This window comes from Heterodontus francisci, chromosome 7, assembly GCF_036365525.1.
Source record: "Heterodontus francisci isolate sHetFra1 chromosome 7, sHetFra1.hap1, whole genome shotgun sequence".
In the NCBI taxonomy this organism is placed as follows: domain Eukaryota; kingdom Metazoa; phylum Chordata; class Chondrichthyes; order Heterodontiformes; family Heterodontidae; genus Heterodontus; species Heterodontus francisci.
Window position 1 is genome coordinate 120,157,576 of NC_090377.1, and position 16,301 is coordinate 120,173,876.

Genomic DNA, 16,301 nt, shown 5'->3' on the forward strand with positions numbered 1-16,301 from the left:
AAGGAGTGAGAAATAAAGGTAACAGGTTAGAATAGTTTTAGGAGGGACAGAGTAGGTAAGAAAGGAGGAGGAGAGGCAATATTGGTGAAGGAGGGAGTCTATAAAGTAAAGGCAATATGGTTAGAGATCAAATTAAAAAAAATAATTTTTACATTCGTAGAGTTGGACTACAGATCCCCTAATTGTGGGAGGGGAATTGAAGAGGAAATCAGGGAGCTGAGTAAGAATAGCAACATTTATGTTCAAGGAGGTTTTAATTGCCCACTCATTGACTGGGGTAAGGAGGGAGGAAATGAGAGCAGGGAATTGAATTCCTATAATATGTACAGGATTCCTCTCTCAACCAGTACGTGCATTGTCTCACGAGGTTTTTGCTAGATCTTATGATTAACAGAATAGATTAGGTCGATGATGGCACCTGCCTGAGCACCTTGTGTGGTGACCATTATAAGATGAGAAAGCAAAAAAGTACAAAAACAAGTTCAGCAGATTGGAATAGGTCAGATTTTGGAAAATTAGTGAGTGCACCAGCTGACATGAGGTGTTCAGAGTAACTGGCACGTGGGACTGTAGATCAGCAATGGAATATGTTTAAAATATGACATTGTAAAGTTGCAGAATAAATATATAAAATAAAGAAGACAGAGTTGTATTTATGTAGCACCTTTTATTATCTCAGGACATCCCGAAGCACATTACAGCCAATGAAGTACTTTTTGAAGTGTAATTACTGTTGGAATGCAGGAAATGCAGCAGCCAATTTGCACACAGCAAGATCCCACAAACAGCAATGTGGTAATGACCAGATACTATGCTTTAGTGATGTTGGATGATGGATAAATATCGGCCAGCACACCGAGGGGATCTCCCTTGCTACTCTTCAAAATAATGTTGTAGGATCATTTACGTTCACTTGAGAGGACAGACGGGGCCTCGGTTTAACCTTCATCTGAAAGGTGGCTGCTCTAACAGTGCAGCGCTCCCTCAGTACTGCACTGGAATGTCAGTCTAGATTTTGCGCTCAAGTCTCTGACCCAGAGGCGAGTGATAACAACTGAGCCACCTCTGCTGTGATGTCAGAGCAGCATTGATGGGTTCAAAATAACAATGATTAAAGCTGGTCCACTTTCCAAACTAAAGGGAGCATCCTGGTGAACAAACTGGAATGATCCACCATTCCAACTGTGGAAGCTGTGCTGGTGAGTTTAGCAGATTGTCCAATCTTTCAGGCGGTGGTGATAGGAGGAGTTAGCCCATAGAGTGAAAAAGAATGGAGAAGCCAGATGGAAACATTTTTTTTGTCTCCCTTATCTGAACATAGGCAATTCAGCCCCTCGTGCCTGCTCCGTCATTCAATTAGATCATGGTTGATTTGTATTTTAACTCCATTTACCCACCTTTGTTCCATATCCCTTTACACCATTATCCAACAAAAATCTACAAATCTCATTTTTCAAATTTTCAGTTGACCCCCAGCCTTATCAGCTTTTTTGGGGTGGGAGTTCCAGGTTACCATGACCCTTTGTGTGTAGATGTGCTTCCTGTGTTCAATTCTGTATGGGCCTAATTCTAAGTTTAGGATGGTTCCCCCTTTGTTCTGAACTTCCCCCATCAGAGGAACTGGTTTCTCCGTATCCACACGTCATTGTTAAGCTTTGCAGATGTTGAGGTCGACTATGAAAGATGTTTGTCTACTGTGAACCACACTGGAAGCGAAACGTTCTCCAGTCAGTTCAGCAAAGGTCACGGTGGTTTGTTTGTATTGTGAGACAGGCAGAAGGAGCAGATGAAAAAGAAAAATGGCGGTAAAGAGGTGGATGAGAAGCTGCTTTTCTACGGTTGGAATTCCTCACCCGTCGCTACCGTCTGTCAGGAGAACTTCGACTGGAGAATCTGTGGGACACATGGAGAAGGATACGGGACAGGTAACAGGGAAAAATCAGTGTTTCAACCTGAATATCTGTTTCAGCAGGGGCTGTAAACAATGGGCTGAATTTTACAGACTCCCCAAAATGCCTCCGGAAGAGGGCTGTTACGAACCTCGACACCGGGAGGGCCCAGCCCGATATTGCCAGCAGTGGTGAGGCCTCATGGTGGCCCCCTGCTGCTCGGCGATGGGGCCGCCATTTAAATATTTAAATAAATTATAATCAATGAATTAATTACACCTTCGCTCCCGCCGTCTGTCCTGGTGCAATCTTTATAACACTGGCCGGCACTCACGTGCCTTTGTATCCCATCTAGGGAAATGAGGCGGAAGACTGGTTGGGAATGGTGAGGAGGTAGGTTTCTCAGTGCGGGGTGGGGGTGATGGGGAAAGGGGTCAAAGAAACATCATTAGTGTAGGGGATGGTGGGAAGGGTTTCGGTTAAAGTTTATGAACTTTTGGGGGGGAAAGTTAGGTGGTCAAGGTTTTGGGGGAGAGGGCAAGTAATTAATTTTATGTTTATTGGGGGGGATGAGAGAGGGGCAAAATTAATGTATTTTTAAAAATTAAGTGTTTCTTTAAATATTTAAATTGAACCGTCGGGCTCAAAGCCCTTTTAAAAATGGCATCAATGCCTGCGTACAGGCAACTGACGCCATTGCTGGGGACAGCCAGGCTCCACATGATCGGCGGGCTGCCCCAGCTATTTAAATGAGCCGCCGTAGCGGCTCCATGACATGCGGCCCACCCATTGTTTTTGCCCGCCGCTGATTTGGTATAAATTTCAGCCCAATATGTCTGGCAGCTGATATTCTAGGCACTTGTGCCAAGCTGAGCTAATGGGTCTAGTTAATTTGAATCAGTTAAAGAAAGAATTTGCATTTATATAGCAACTTTCATGAGCTCAGGATGTTCCAAAGCTCTTTAATGATTTACTACCAGAAACAAGGTCGAGAGTTTATTGGCGAGAAACAAAATTGGATTTTAATGATTCCTACTTATGATAAATGTACTAGACACTGTTCTACTGTTTGATCTGTGCATGAACGCTTTTTAGCCAGGATGCCATGGGGATGTGACAATTAGAATCATAGAATAATACAGTGATGAAAGAGGCCATTCGGCCCGTTATGCATGTGGCAGCTCTTTGAAAGAGCTACCCAAACAATCCCATTCCTTTGTTGCTTCCCCATTGCCCTTCAGATTTCTCTCTCTCAAGTATTTATCCAATTCCCTTTTGCAAGTTATTATTGAATCTGCTTCCACCGCCCTTTCAGACCGTGCATTCCAGGTCATCATGACTTGTTGCGTTTAGAAAAAATTCTCCTCATCTGGCCTCTGGTTCTTCTGCCAGTTGTCTGAAATCTGTGTCCTCTGTTTACCGACTCTTCTGCCAGTGGAAGCAGTTTGTCCTTAACTCCTTTGTCAAACCCTTCATGATTTTGAATGCCTCTACCAAAATTCCCCTTAACTTCTCTTGCTCTCAGGAGATCAATACTCCAGTATCTACACCTCTAATCTCTCTATGTGCTGGTCATACAGAGTGGTCGTGAAAAGAGTGCATTATAAATAGAGTGAGAATATTGGGAATTTGATGAGAGTGGGGATCCAACACTTGTAGTGATTTGTATAAGCTTGAGGCAGTATTTAGAATTTAGTCGTGTTTTATTGCTTAGTGCAAGTTAGTGTGTAGAAAAAGAAAAAAACTTACAACAAACTAAAAACTAGATATAAATAATATAAATAACCGAGACTATGATATGGCAGAGCAGGTTGTCTGTCTGGACTGCAGTATGTGGGAGTTTGTGAATAGTGAGACTGTCCCAAGCAAACAGGTATCTACTAGATGTCTCCATCTCGAATCTCTCCGGCTCAGAGTTATTGAGCTGCAGCGCGAGTTGGAGCACTCCAACACCTAAGAGTTGGGGAGAAGCATCTGGACAGTTTACTCCACACTTCAATCACATCTTGTAGGGAGGTGCAGGTTCAGAACAGGGTTGGCCCTGTTGAGGCAACAAGACATTGCAGATGCTCCAAATATAATCTTCCAAAGTTGTCTTGATTCAGGAACCGTTCCTTTAGATTTCACAGGTCATTCTGCTATTTAAGAATGATGAGAGAGGGAACCAGGGAATGACAGACTGGTTAGCCTAACATCTGTTGTTGGGAAATTGCTCGAGTCTATAATTAAGAATGGAGTGACTGAACAGCTTGAACATTTTCAGCTGATTAGAGACAGCCAGAATGGATTTGTAAAGGGTGAGTCATGCCTGATGAACCTGATTGAATTTTTTGAAGAGGTGATTAAAGTAGTAGACAGGGGAATGTCTATAGATGTCTTTAATATGGGCTTCCAGAAGGCATTTGATAAAGTCCCTCATAAAGAGACTGTTAGCTAAAATTGAAGCCCATGGAGTTGAAGGCAAATTATTGACATGGTTAGGAAATTGGCTGAGTGGAAGGAGACAGCGAGTAGGGATAATGGGGAGGCACTCTAATTGGCAGGATGTGACTAGTGGTGTCCTGCAAGGATCTGTGTTGAGGCCTCAACTATTCATTGTATTTATTAATGACTTAGGTGATGGGATAGAAAGCCACATATCCAGATTTGCTGATAATACAAAGATAAGTGGTATTGTAAGCTGTGTAGATGTAAATTGCTAAGAGATATTTATAGATCAAGTGAATGGGCAAAACTGTGGCAAATGGATTTCAATATAAACAAATATGAGGCCATTCAATTTGACCTAAAAAGGATAAAACAGGGTACTTTCTAAACAGCAGAGGTCCAAAGAGACTTGGGAGTCCAGATCATTAAAATGTCATGAATAGGTACAGAAAATAATCAAAAAGGCTAATGGAATGTTAGCATTTATATGTAGAGAACTAAAATACAAGGGGGTAGAAGTCATGCTTCAGCTATACAAAGCCCCAGTTAGACCACACCTGAATACTAAGAGCAGTTCTGGGCACCACACCCTAACAAGGATATATTGGAATAAAAACAAGAAATGCTGGAACCACTCAGCAGGTCTGGCAACATCTGTGGAAAGAGAAGCAGAGTTCTGCTTGACACTGCCAACCTGCTCAACTTTTCCTTATAAGATAACCCCTTCATCCCAGGAATCAGTCAAGTGAACCTTCTCTGAACTGCTGATGCAATTATATCCTTTCTGAAGTAAGGAGACCAAAACCAAATGCAGCAAGGCGTATACAAAATTGGCTCAGTGGCAGGAAACAAAGGGTAATTGTTGATGGATGTTTTAGCGACTGGAGGGCTGTTTCCAGTGGCATTCACAGGGCTCCCCTGCTTTTTGTGGTATATATTAACGACTTGGACGTAAATGTAGGGGGCATGATCAAGAAGCTTGCAGACGACACAAAGATTGGCTGTGTAGTAGATCGCGAGGAGGATAGCTGTAGGCTGCAGGAAGATATTGATGGTCTGGTCAGATGGGCAGAAAAGTGGCAAATGGAATTCAACCTGGAGAAGTGTGTAGTGATGCATTTGGGGAGGTCAAACAGGCAAAGGAGTACAAGATTAATGGGAAAATACTGAGAAGTGTAGAGGAAGTGAGGGAGTGAATGTCCACGGATCCCTGAAGGTAACAGGACAGGTCGTTAAGGTGGTTAAGAAGGCATATGGAATTCTTTCCTTTGTTAACCAAGGTATAGAATATAAAAGCAGGGAGGTTATGCTGGAACTGTATAACTCATGAGTACTGTGTGCAGTTCTGGGCACCTCATTGCAGCAAGGGTGTAATTGCACTAGAGAGGGTACAGAGGAGATTAACGAGGATGTTGCCAGGACTGGAAAAATGCAGCTATGAGGAAAGATTGGCTAGGCTGGGGTTGTTCTCCTTGAAACAGAGAAGACTGAGGGGAGATCTGATTGAAATGTACAAAATTTTGAGGGGCCTGGATAGAGTGGAGGTGAAGGGTCTATTCACGTTAGCAGAGAGATCAGTGACTAGGGAGCATAGACTTAGTGATTCGTAGAAAAATTAGAGGGTAGGTGAGGAAAAACTTTTTCACCCAGAGGATGGTGGGGGTCTGGAACTCACTGCCTGATAGGGTATTTGAGGCAGAAACCCTCAACTCATTCAAAAGAAGTTTGGATATGCACCTCTCGTGCTATAATCTGCAGGGCTATGGACCAAATGCTGGAAGGTGGGATTAGAATAGGTGGATCGTTTTTCAGCCGGCGCAGACACAATGGGCCAAATGGCTTCTTTCTGTGCCATAAACTTTCTATGAACCGTACACACTCCTCCTGATGCAGTCTCACCAAGGTCCTGTACAGCTGCAGTAAAGCTTCCCTACTTTTATACTCAATTCCCTTTGCAATAAACGCCAACATTCCATTTGCCTTCCTAATCACTTGCTGTACCTGCATACTAACCTTTTGTAATTCATGTACCAGGACACCTAGATCCCTCTGTTCCAGAGAGTTCTGTAGTCTCCATTCAAACAATATACTGCTTTTCTATTCTTCCTGCCAAAGTGGATACATTCACATTTTCCCACATTATACTCCATCTGCCAAATTTTTGCCCACTCACTTTACCTATCTCAATCCCTTTGTAGACTCTTAATGTCTTGACAGCTTACTTTCCTATCTATCTTTGTGACATCAGAAAATTTAGCTACCTTTGATTCAGTTCCTTCATCCAAGTCATTGAGATAGATTGTAAACAGTTGAGGCCCCAGCACTGATCCCTGTGGCACTCCACTTGCCAACCCGAAAATGACCACCTTATCCCTTCTCTGCTTCCTGCTGGCTAACCAATCCTCTATCCATGCTAATATGTTACCCCCTACACCATGAGCACTTATTTTGTGTAGTAACCTTTGATGTGGCAGCTTATCAAATGCCTTTGGAAATCCAAGTACATCACATCTACAGGTTCCCCTTTAACATTTTATCCACCTTGCTGTTACTTCCTCAAAGAACTCTTAATAAATTAGTCAAACACCATTTCCTTTTCTCAAAACCATGTTGACTCTGCCTGATTGTATTATGATTTTCTAAATGACCTGCTATTACCTCCTTCACAATGGATTCTAGCATTTTCCCTATGACCGATATTCGGCTAACTGGCCTAAAGTTTCCTGCTTTCTGTCTCCCTCCTTTCTTGAATAAAGGTGTTAGATTTGTGATTTTCCAATCCGCTGGGACCTTTCCAGAATCTAGGAAATTTTGGGAGATCACAACCAATGCATCTACTATCTCTGCAGCCACTCCTTTTAAGACGCTAGGATGCAGGCCATCAGGTCTAGGGGACTTGTCAGCCTTTAGTTCTAATAGTTTTCTCAATACCTTTCCTAGTGATTGTGAAAGTTCCTCCCACCCTTCTACCTCTTGTTTTTCAAATATCTTTGGGATGTTATTGTGTCTTCTACAGTGAAGACCAACACAAAATACCTGTTCGACGCTTCTGCCATTTCCTTGTTTCCATTATTAATTCCCCAGACACTCTCTCTAGAGGACCAACGCTCACTTTACTTACTCTTTTTTCCTTTTTAAATATCTGTAGAAACTCTTACCATCTGTTTTTATATTTCTAGCTAACTTTCTCTCATACTCTAATTTTTCCCTCACTTTTTTAAATCATTCTTTGCTGCTTTTTAAAATCTGTCCAATCTTCTGACCTACACTAATCTTGATAGTATTGTATGCTTTTTCTTTCAATTTGATACAATCCTTAACTTCCTTAGTTAGCCATGGATGGTGCATCCTTCTCATAGAGCCTTTCTTTCTCAATGAAATACATTTTTGCTGAGAATTATGAAATATCTCCTTAAGTGGCTGCCACTCCTATCTTTTAACCTATTTTCCCAGTTCACTTTAGCCAACTCTGTCCTCATACTCTTGTAATTGCCTTTATTTAAGTTTGACATTAGTCTTAGACCGACATTTCTCACCCTGAAACTGAATGTGAAATTCTATCATGTTATGATCACTGTTGCCTAGAGGCTCCTTTACTTTGAGGTCATTAATTAATCTTGTCTCTTTGCACATCACCAGGTCTAAATTAACCTGCTCCCTGGTTGGCACTGCTCTAAGAAATTGTCCCGAAAACACTCTAGGAACTCATCTTCCAGGCTACCTATGCCAATCTTATTTGTCTAATCTATATGAAGATTAAAATCACCCATGATTATTGCAATACCTTTCTTACAAGGCCCCATTATTTCTTACTGTATACTCTGTCCTACAGTGTAGCTAAAGTGACTTCTTTCCTTTGCTATTTCTTATCTCTACCCATACTGATTCTACATCTTGATCTTCTGGACTAAGGTCATCTCTCACTACTGTACTGATGTCATCCATAATTAACAGAGCTATCCCACCACCTTTTCCTAGCTTCCTGTCCTTCTGAAATGTCAAATACTCTTGAATATTAGGTCCCAGCCTTGGTCATCTTCCAACCAAGTCTCTGAAATGGTTATCAGGTCATACATATTTACTTCTGTTTGTGCTATCAATTCACCCGTTTTGTTACGAATGCTGCGTGCATTCAGATAGAGTCTTTAATTCTGTCTTTTTACCATTCTTGCAAACTCTCACCTTATCTGCTGATGCACTCTTCAGTTTATATGCTCTGTCCCTTCCTGCCACACTCTGGTTATCATTAGCCTGCTTAATTAATTTGTCCTTTCTCATTAATTGACCACATCTCCCCTCACATAATCCCTCCCCCCTCTACCCATTATTTAATTTAAAGCCCTCTCTACCACCCTAGTTATGCAACTTGCCAGATCACTGGTTCCAGCAAGTTCAGGTGAAGACTGTCCCAACAGTACAGCTCCCACTTTCCCAGGTACTGGTGCCAGTACCCCATGAATTGAAACCCATTTCTCCCACACTAATCTTTGAACCACGTATTCAATTCTCTAATCTTATTTACCCTATGTCAATTCACTCGTGGCTCAAGTAGTAATCCAGAATTACATGAGGTGGTTGCATAAGGTGAACCAAGTAAGAACACCCAGATTAAGACATTGGATGTATAAGTAGCAGCACTGAAAGTGCAGAAAAATGGCACCATTCTGGCATTACATGGCAGACGCAGACCGTCCTGACATAATTTCCAACATCCGGGCGGCACAGTGGCGCAGTGGTTAGCACCACAGCCTGACAGCTCTAGCGAACCGGGTTTGATTCTGGGTGCTGCCTGTGCGGCGTTTGCAAGTTCTCCCTGTGACTGCGTGGGTTTTCGCCGGGTGCTCCGATTTCCTCCCACAGCCAAAGACCTGCAGGTTGATAGGTAAATTGGCCATTATAAATTGCCCTTGGTATAGGTAGGTGGTAGGGGAATTGAGGGAAAGGTGGGGATGTGAGAGGGTAATGGGATTAATGTAGGATTAGTATAAATGGGTGGTTGATGGTCGGCACAGACTCGGTGGACCGAAGGGCCTGTTTCAGTGCTGTATCTCTAAATAAATAAATAAAATCCATTGGAAGAATGGTACTGGAACGATGCTGCTGCCCACTGAACTATACCCCAGTCCACTTCATCAGCTTCAAGAATCCAAAGTAGGGCAGGAGGGGGAAGAAGTGAAAAAAAAATAGGAGGGGAGGAGAGGATTTTCACATTTAAAGGTAGATTCTGTGTGTCCTTGTGATGAGGGACCACCAAGACCATGAGGGCCCATCAGAAAAACACAAATCCGCTCCTGCCTGATCTTCCACACATTGCGAATAGCTAAGGGCATTGCTAACTCTTGAGAAGAGGCCCTTTTTACTGAATTACGATCCTAATGATCAGTTATTGTAAGGTCTGATCTGTTAATGTTTAAAGTCCTGGTTATTCCAATAATGGGACCAGACTGAGAAGATAGTGTTGAATGGTGATCGGAATCTGTTCCAATGATGAGACTTTCACTCCATTGCAAGGTGTGATATTCCTATTGGCTGGTCAGATTTGGGGATGGTGAAGGAAGGTACAGACTCATTTTAGATTGTTCATTTTTTTTTGAGGATATATATAAACTAAATAAATGTTTTGTTCCACCATTAGGAAGTTACTTTGCCAGAGACGCATCCTACGCGGATAAATATTTCTCCACATCAGCTACCAAGACTATGTTTCTAGCAAGGGTTCTGGTTGGCCAATTTTTCAAAGGCAGGGCGAATTATTGTCGGCCACCTTCGAAAGACGGCTCATATACCAACCTGTACGACAGCTGCACTGATGACGTCTCCAACCCATCAATCTTTGTCATATTTGAGAAGCATCAGATCTACCCGGAGTACATCATTGAATACAGTAACAAAGTTGGCTTCTTCCAATGGATGCTGGAAATTATGTCAGGGCGGTCTGCATCTGCCAAGTAATGCCAGGCTGGTGCCAAGCTTCTGCACCACCTGTGCTGCTACTAATATATTCAATGTCTTAATCTGGGTGTTCTTTCTCAGTTCACCTACCCAATGCAATCACGGATCATTGTACTGCACAGTTAATAGTTAACCAGCAATTCCAATAGGGTAATCAACCAAAATTGTTATTTGTTTTATTGTCAGTGACCATGTGATAAGCAACCAAATCAGTTATAATAGCTGTGTTTGCTATGGAATTGATCTTGCTATTATGTTTTGAATTAATTTTGACCATATTATACTAAACTTTATAAATCATCGGTTAGGCTCCAGCTGCAATATTGAGTTCAATTCTGGGCACCACACTTTAGGACGGATGTCAAGGCCTTAGAGAGGGTGCAGAGGAGATTTACTGGAATGGTACCAAGGAGGATGAGGGACTTTAGTTCGCTGGAGACACTGGAGAAGCTGGGGTTGTTCAACTCAGAGCAGAGAGGGATAAGAAGAAACTTGATAACGGTGTTAAATTATGAATGGTTTTGTTAGATTAAATAAGGAAAAAAGCTGTTTCCCATGACAGTAGGATCAGTAACCAGTGGGCACAGATTTAAAATAATTGACAAAAGAGCTGGGGGGAGATGGAGAATTTTTTTAATGTAGTGAGTTGTTATGATCTGGAATTTGCTGCCTTAAAATGGGAAGTGGGATTAATTAGATAGCTCATTCAAAGAGCCAACACAGGCACAATGGGTTGAATAGCCGCCTTCTGTGCTGTATTATTCTACCTAATTGCAGGTTTTATTTGGTGCTATACCGGGACAGTAGCTGACTACAGCTTGCAGTAAACGTGTGCAATTATAAGGAATAATTTTGCAAGACTGTGCTGTTGGTTGAGAGTTCTGCTAACAGAAAGCAGGAGCTAGAGAATTAGGACCTCACAAAATAACCTGAATAGTGTAAGAACATACAGGTTCTATGTTAAAGGATGTGCCTCAAGCCTAAAACGTGACTGAATCAATGAGCTTATTGTCTTTTCTCTCATTCCTAAATATTAGAATGATGGAGTATTTAACTTGTGATGATTTTACTATATCAATCTGCATTGAGATACCATAGTAAAATGTCCCAAGATGTTTCATACAAATGTTATCTCACAAAATTTGACACCAAGCTACATAAGGAGATATTAGGACAGGTGACCAAAAGCTTGATCAAAGAGTATTGTTTTAAGGAGTGTCTTATGGAGTAGAGAGGCGGAGAGGTTTTGGGAGGGAATTCCAAGGCACAGCCGCCAGTGGTGGAGTGATTAAAATCAGGGATGCGGAAAAGGCCAGAATTAGAGGAACACAGAGATCTCAGAGAGGTGTAGAACTAATGCAAATATTTTTCACTGGTGGTTTTGATTTGCAGTCCCACTGTACTACAGGCTGTCTGCTGCTTTATCATCTTGTTAGATTTGGATTGGAGGGTTCGGCCAATTTTTTGCCGATTCATTTCAAAGGATCGAATTATTATTTATCAATTAGAACCACAGAGCTTTTATATCGCAGAAAGCCACCATTTGGCCCATCCTCTCTGTGCTAGTTCTTTGCTAGAGTAAGGAAAGACAAATCCCACTGCCCTGATCTCTCCCCATAGTCCAGTGTCTTTACCTGCTTCATATGTTCATTTCTTAAGAGAAGCAGTGGTCTCTGCCGTAAATGCTCCCTGTGATAAAGCATTCCAAATTGTTATTACTCTCGTTGTGAAGAAGTTTCTCCTAATCTTGCCTTTCACTCTCTTAGTCACAATGTTAAATTGATGACCCACCCCATGCCACTGGGCCTTCAACCAGAAGAATTCATTTTTTAAAAACTCTATCAAATCTCCTTTTTGCCCTTTCTGTTCCAGTGGAAATGTCCCTAATATTTCAAGTGTCTTCTCATAGCCAGAGTTTCCATCCTTGGTATCATCCTTGATGAATCTATGCTGTTCCCTCTCTGTGGCTTTGGTGTCTCTTTTATAATGAAGAGCTCAAAACTGCAGACTATGATCTAACAATTGTGTTGTACAAAGTTATCAAAATCCCTTTGCTGTTGTACCCTATGCCCCTATTTATAAAATCCAGAAATGCTATTGACCTCCTTATTGCTTTATCCACATGCAGTCTCATTTTAAGGAATTATATATTTGAACCCCTACATATCTCAGTTCTTTCACTCCCTTCACGAATATAGGTTTCCAATTCTGGGCCATTCCATTGAACATTTAAGCACCACAGTAGATGCTGGAGGCTCATCGACAAAACAGTAGCATCAAGGAGATGTGTGTTTTATCAATCGTACAGCTAATCTCTGTACTTGTCTGGAACAGAATCTAATCAGAGGAAACAACATGGAGCATGATAGAGCTGACTAACCACACCAGTTAATGGAACCAAGACATTGCCTTGTTATTAGACCAAAATGGACAATAGAATGTAAAAACAAATCTGCTGCATCACCATTGTGTTAATTCTAACATTTTAGTCATTTCTTTCACCACAGAAGAATGCATTTGGTGCCTTTCATGCCCTTATAACATCCCAAAGTACTTGAGTCAATTAATGACTTTTTGAAGTGTTATGGGTAAATGCAATGGACAATTTGTGCACAGCAAGGTCCCACAGAGAGCAATTGAAATAGATGACCTGTTACTCTGTTTTTGGTGGTGGTCTTTGACTCAGGGCTCAATGTTAGGCAGGAATAGCACAGCAGGACTTTTTACAACTACCTAAGAGGGCATGGGGGCTTCAATTTAATAGCTTATCCAAAAGATGGCACCTCCAGCAATGCAACACTGTCTCTCTAGTTTAGAGAGAAAACTGCCTGTTTTACACCCTGCCTGATTTTGTTTTCCATCTGTGCCCAGCAGTTTGTCACTGGGCGAGATAATTAAAATGACCTTAACATTACCTCCTATGTGCACAAGTCCTGGAGTGGAGCTTAAAGCCATAAGCTTGTCATTCAAAGGTGAAAATGCCACCACTTGTCTCACCAATGATCGTGAATGCTTCAACACTTTCCGCTTTTTGCCAGTAAGTGTCATGTGTTCCAATGTAAGGGCAATCCTGGAGAGGAGATCCCTTTACTCTGCCCTCGGAATATGCCCAAAAACCAAAACTCACCCTCTACTGAACAAGTGCAAAATGGACATCTGTCAACTTCACAACCTTTCTCTGAGAGATTGACAATATATTACCAAACTGTGGACAGTTTTGCTCTGTGACCTATGTCCATTCAGACTGAGAATCTTGTTCTGAAATATGAAACTAACCAATTGAATTTTTGCAGAAGCTGGAGGGTTAGATTTCCGCCATATTGTCTTTGTATATGCCCACTTTCTACATCCTGCTCCAATTCGCGTTGCCATATCATCAGACCTCTTTCTTCCTCCCTCTCATTTCCAATTCACTCTCCTGACATCTTCAGGCCACCTCTCTGCCCCTTCCCGTCTCTCTGAGCTGCTGCTTCGAAGAGGTGAGTGAGGCATCTCCGATTAATGGCGAGCTTATTGGTGTTTCTTTTAAGGGCAAGATGCTGGTTAGGAGGCCTCGGCTGAGCTGGTTATGTTATTGATTTGTTTTAAGGGATCAGAGCAGTGGTAGCACGCTCACCTCTGCGTCGGAAGATTATGGGTTTGAGTCCCACTGCAGAGGCTTGAGCACAATACCCAGAGGGAGTGCTACACTGTCAGAGGTGCCCTCTTTTGGATGAGATGTTAAATCGAAGCCCCATCCACCCTCTCAGGTGGGCGTAAAAGATCCCACGGCACTATTTTGAAGAGGAGCAGGGGAGTTATCCTGGTGTCCTGACCAATATTTATCCCTCAATCAACATCACTAAAACATTATCTGTTCATGATCACATTGCTGTGTCTGGGAGCTTGCTGTTCACAAATTGGCTGCTGCATTTCCTTCATTATAACAGTGACTACACTTCAAAAAATACTTCATTGACTGTGAAGCGCTTTGGGACATCCTGAGGTTGTGAAAGGCGCTATATAAACACAAGCAAATGTGACTCCTCTATTCAAGAAAGGAGGGATTCAGAAAGCAGGAAACTACAGGCTTAACATCTGTCTTGGGAAAATGCTGGAATCTATTATTAAGGAGGTTATAGCAGGGCACTTAGAAAATCTCAATGCAATCAGGTAGAGTCAACATGGTTTTATGAAAGGGAAATCATGTTTGACTAATTTATTGGAGTTCTTTGACGACGTGGATAAAGGGGAACCTGTGGATGTGCTATACTTAGATTTCTTGAAGGCATTTGACAAGGTGCCACATCAAAGGTTACTAAGCAAAATAAAAGCTTATGGTGTTGGGGCTAACATATTAGCATGGATAGAGGATTGCTTAACTAACAGGAAACAGAGAGTTGGCAAGATGTAACGTGTGGTATGCCACAGGGATCAGTGCTGGGACCTCAACTATTTACAATTTATATCAATGACTTGGATGAAGGGACTGAATGTATGGTTGCTAAATATGCTAAAGACACAAAGATACGTAGGAAAGTAAGTTGTGAAAAGGACATAAGGATCTGCAAAGGGATATAGATAGGTTAAGTGAGTGGGAAAACATTTGGCAAATGGAGTATTATGTGGGGAAAAATGAACTTAACCACTTTGGCAGGAAGAATAGTAAAGCAGCATATTATTTAAATTGAGAGATTGCAGAACTCTGAGGTACAGAGGGATCTGGGTGTCCTGATACATAAATCACAAACAGGTTGGTATGTAGATACAGAAGTGATTAGCAAGGCAAATGGAATGTTGTTGTTTAATGCAAGGGGAATGGAATACAAAAGTAGGGATGCTTTGCTACAGTTTATAGGGTATTGATGAGACCACATCTGGAGTACTGTGTACAGTTTTTTTTCTCTTTATTTAAGAAGGGATATAAGTGCATTAGAGGCAGGTCAGAGAAGGTTCATTTGACTGATACCTGAAATGGGGGTTGTTATCTTATGGAGAAAGGTTGGACAGGTTGGGCCTATACCCATTGGATTTGAGAAGAATGAGAGGTGATCTTATTGCAACATATAAGATCCCAAGGGGACTTGACAGGATGGACGCTGAAAAGATGTTTCCCCTGTGAGAGAGACTAGAACTAGGGGACATAGTTTAAAATTAAGGGGTCACCCATTTAAGATGAAGAAGAGGAGAAAGTTTTTCTCTTAGAGGGTCGTGAGTCTTTGGAACTTGCTTCCCCAGAGAGCGGTGGAGATAGGGTCATTAAATATTTGTAAGACAGAGATAGATAAATTCTCGATTAACAAGGGAGTCAAAGGATATTGGGGGTAAGCAAAAAAGAGGAGTTGAGGCTACGATCAGATCAGCCATGATCTTATTAACGGAGGAGCAGGCTTGAAGGGGCCGAATGGCCGACTCCTACTTCGTAAGTTCATATGTTCTTTTTCTTCCAGTTGTCTTAATCCTATGTCGTACTCCAAATGCTCGTCCAACATTTTCAGTTTAAAAACAAAATGGAGAAACTATGCTACAGAGATGGGGAATTGTAAAAATATGCAGTGGGGAAGAGGAATCCTTGCTCATCACCTGTGCAGATCGGAAAACTGCCCTGATACTGTGCATTTAATACAAATATTTCATTCAGAAATGTAAGTTACTCAGTATTATACCAGATCTAAAAGGGTTAAATGATGAGGACAAGTTGCATAGTCAAGGCTTGTATTCCCTCGTGTATGAAGATTAAAGGTGATCTCATTGAGATGTTTAAGAGGATTGAAGGATTTGGTAGTGTAGACTGCGAGAAACTATTTCCTCTGGCAGGGGAGTCTAGCCCCCAAAAACAGTAGATGCCAGCTCGATCTTTTTTAATTTTTAATCTGAGATTTGATATGCTAGCCAAGGGCATTAAGGGATGTAGAGCCAAGCCCAGTGGATGGAGTTAAGATGTAGAGCAGCCACGAGGGGCTGAATGACCTCCCCCATTCCTATTTTCAATGCAATGTTTATCTAAAGTTAGTATATGTTGTACACTATCATCCTTGGATATGTCAGAATAAA

The 16,301-nt window shown here is 41.8% G+C and overlaps 1 protein-coding gene across 1 annotated transcript in view; it reads left to right on the forward strand.

Annotated features, from left to right (window-relative positions):
- The window catches only part of LOC137372283 (protein mono-ADP-ribosyltransferase PARP12-like), a 49,517-nt gene extending 33,216 nt beyond the window's left edge, over nt 1-16,301 (forward strand). Inside the window, exons 11-12 of the mRNA XM_068036042.1 lie at nt 1,774-1,925; nt 9,952-16,301. Of these exons, the coding sequence (XP_067892143.1) occupies nt 1,774-1,925; nt 9,952-10,268 (469 nt within the window). The 3' untranslated portion in view covers nt 10,269-16,301. The remainder of the gene's footprint in view (nt 1-1,773; nt 1,926-9,951) is intronic.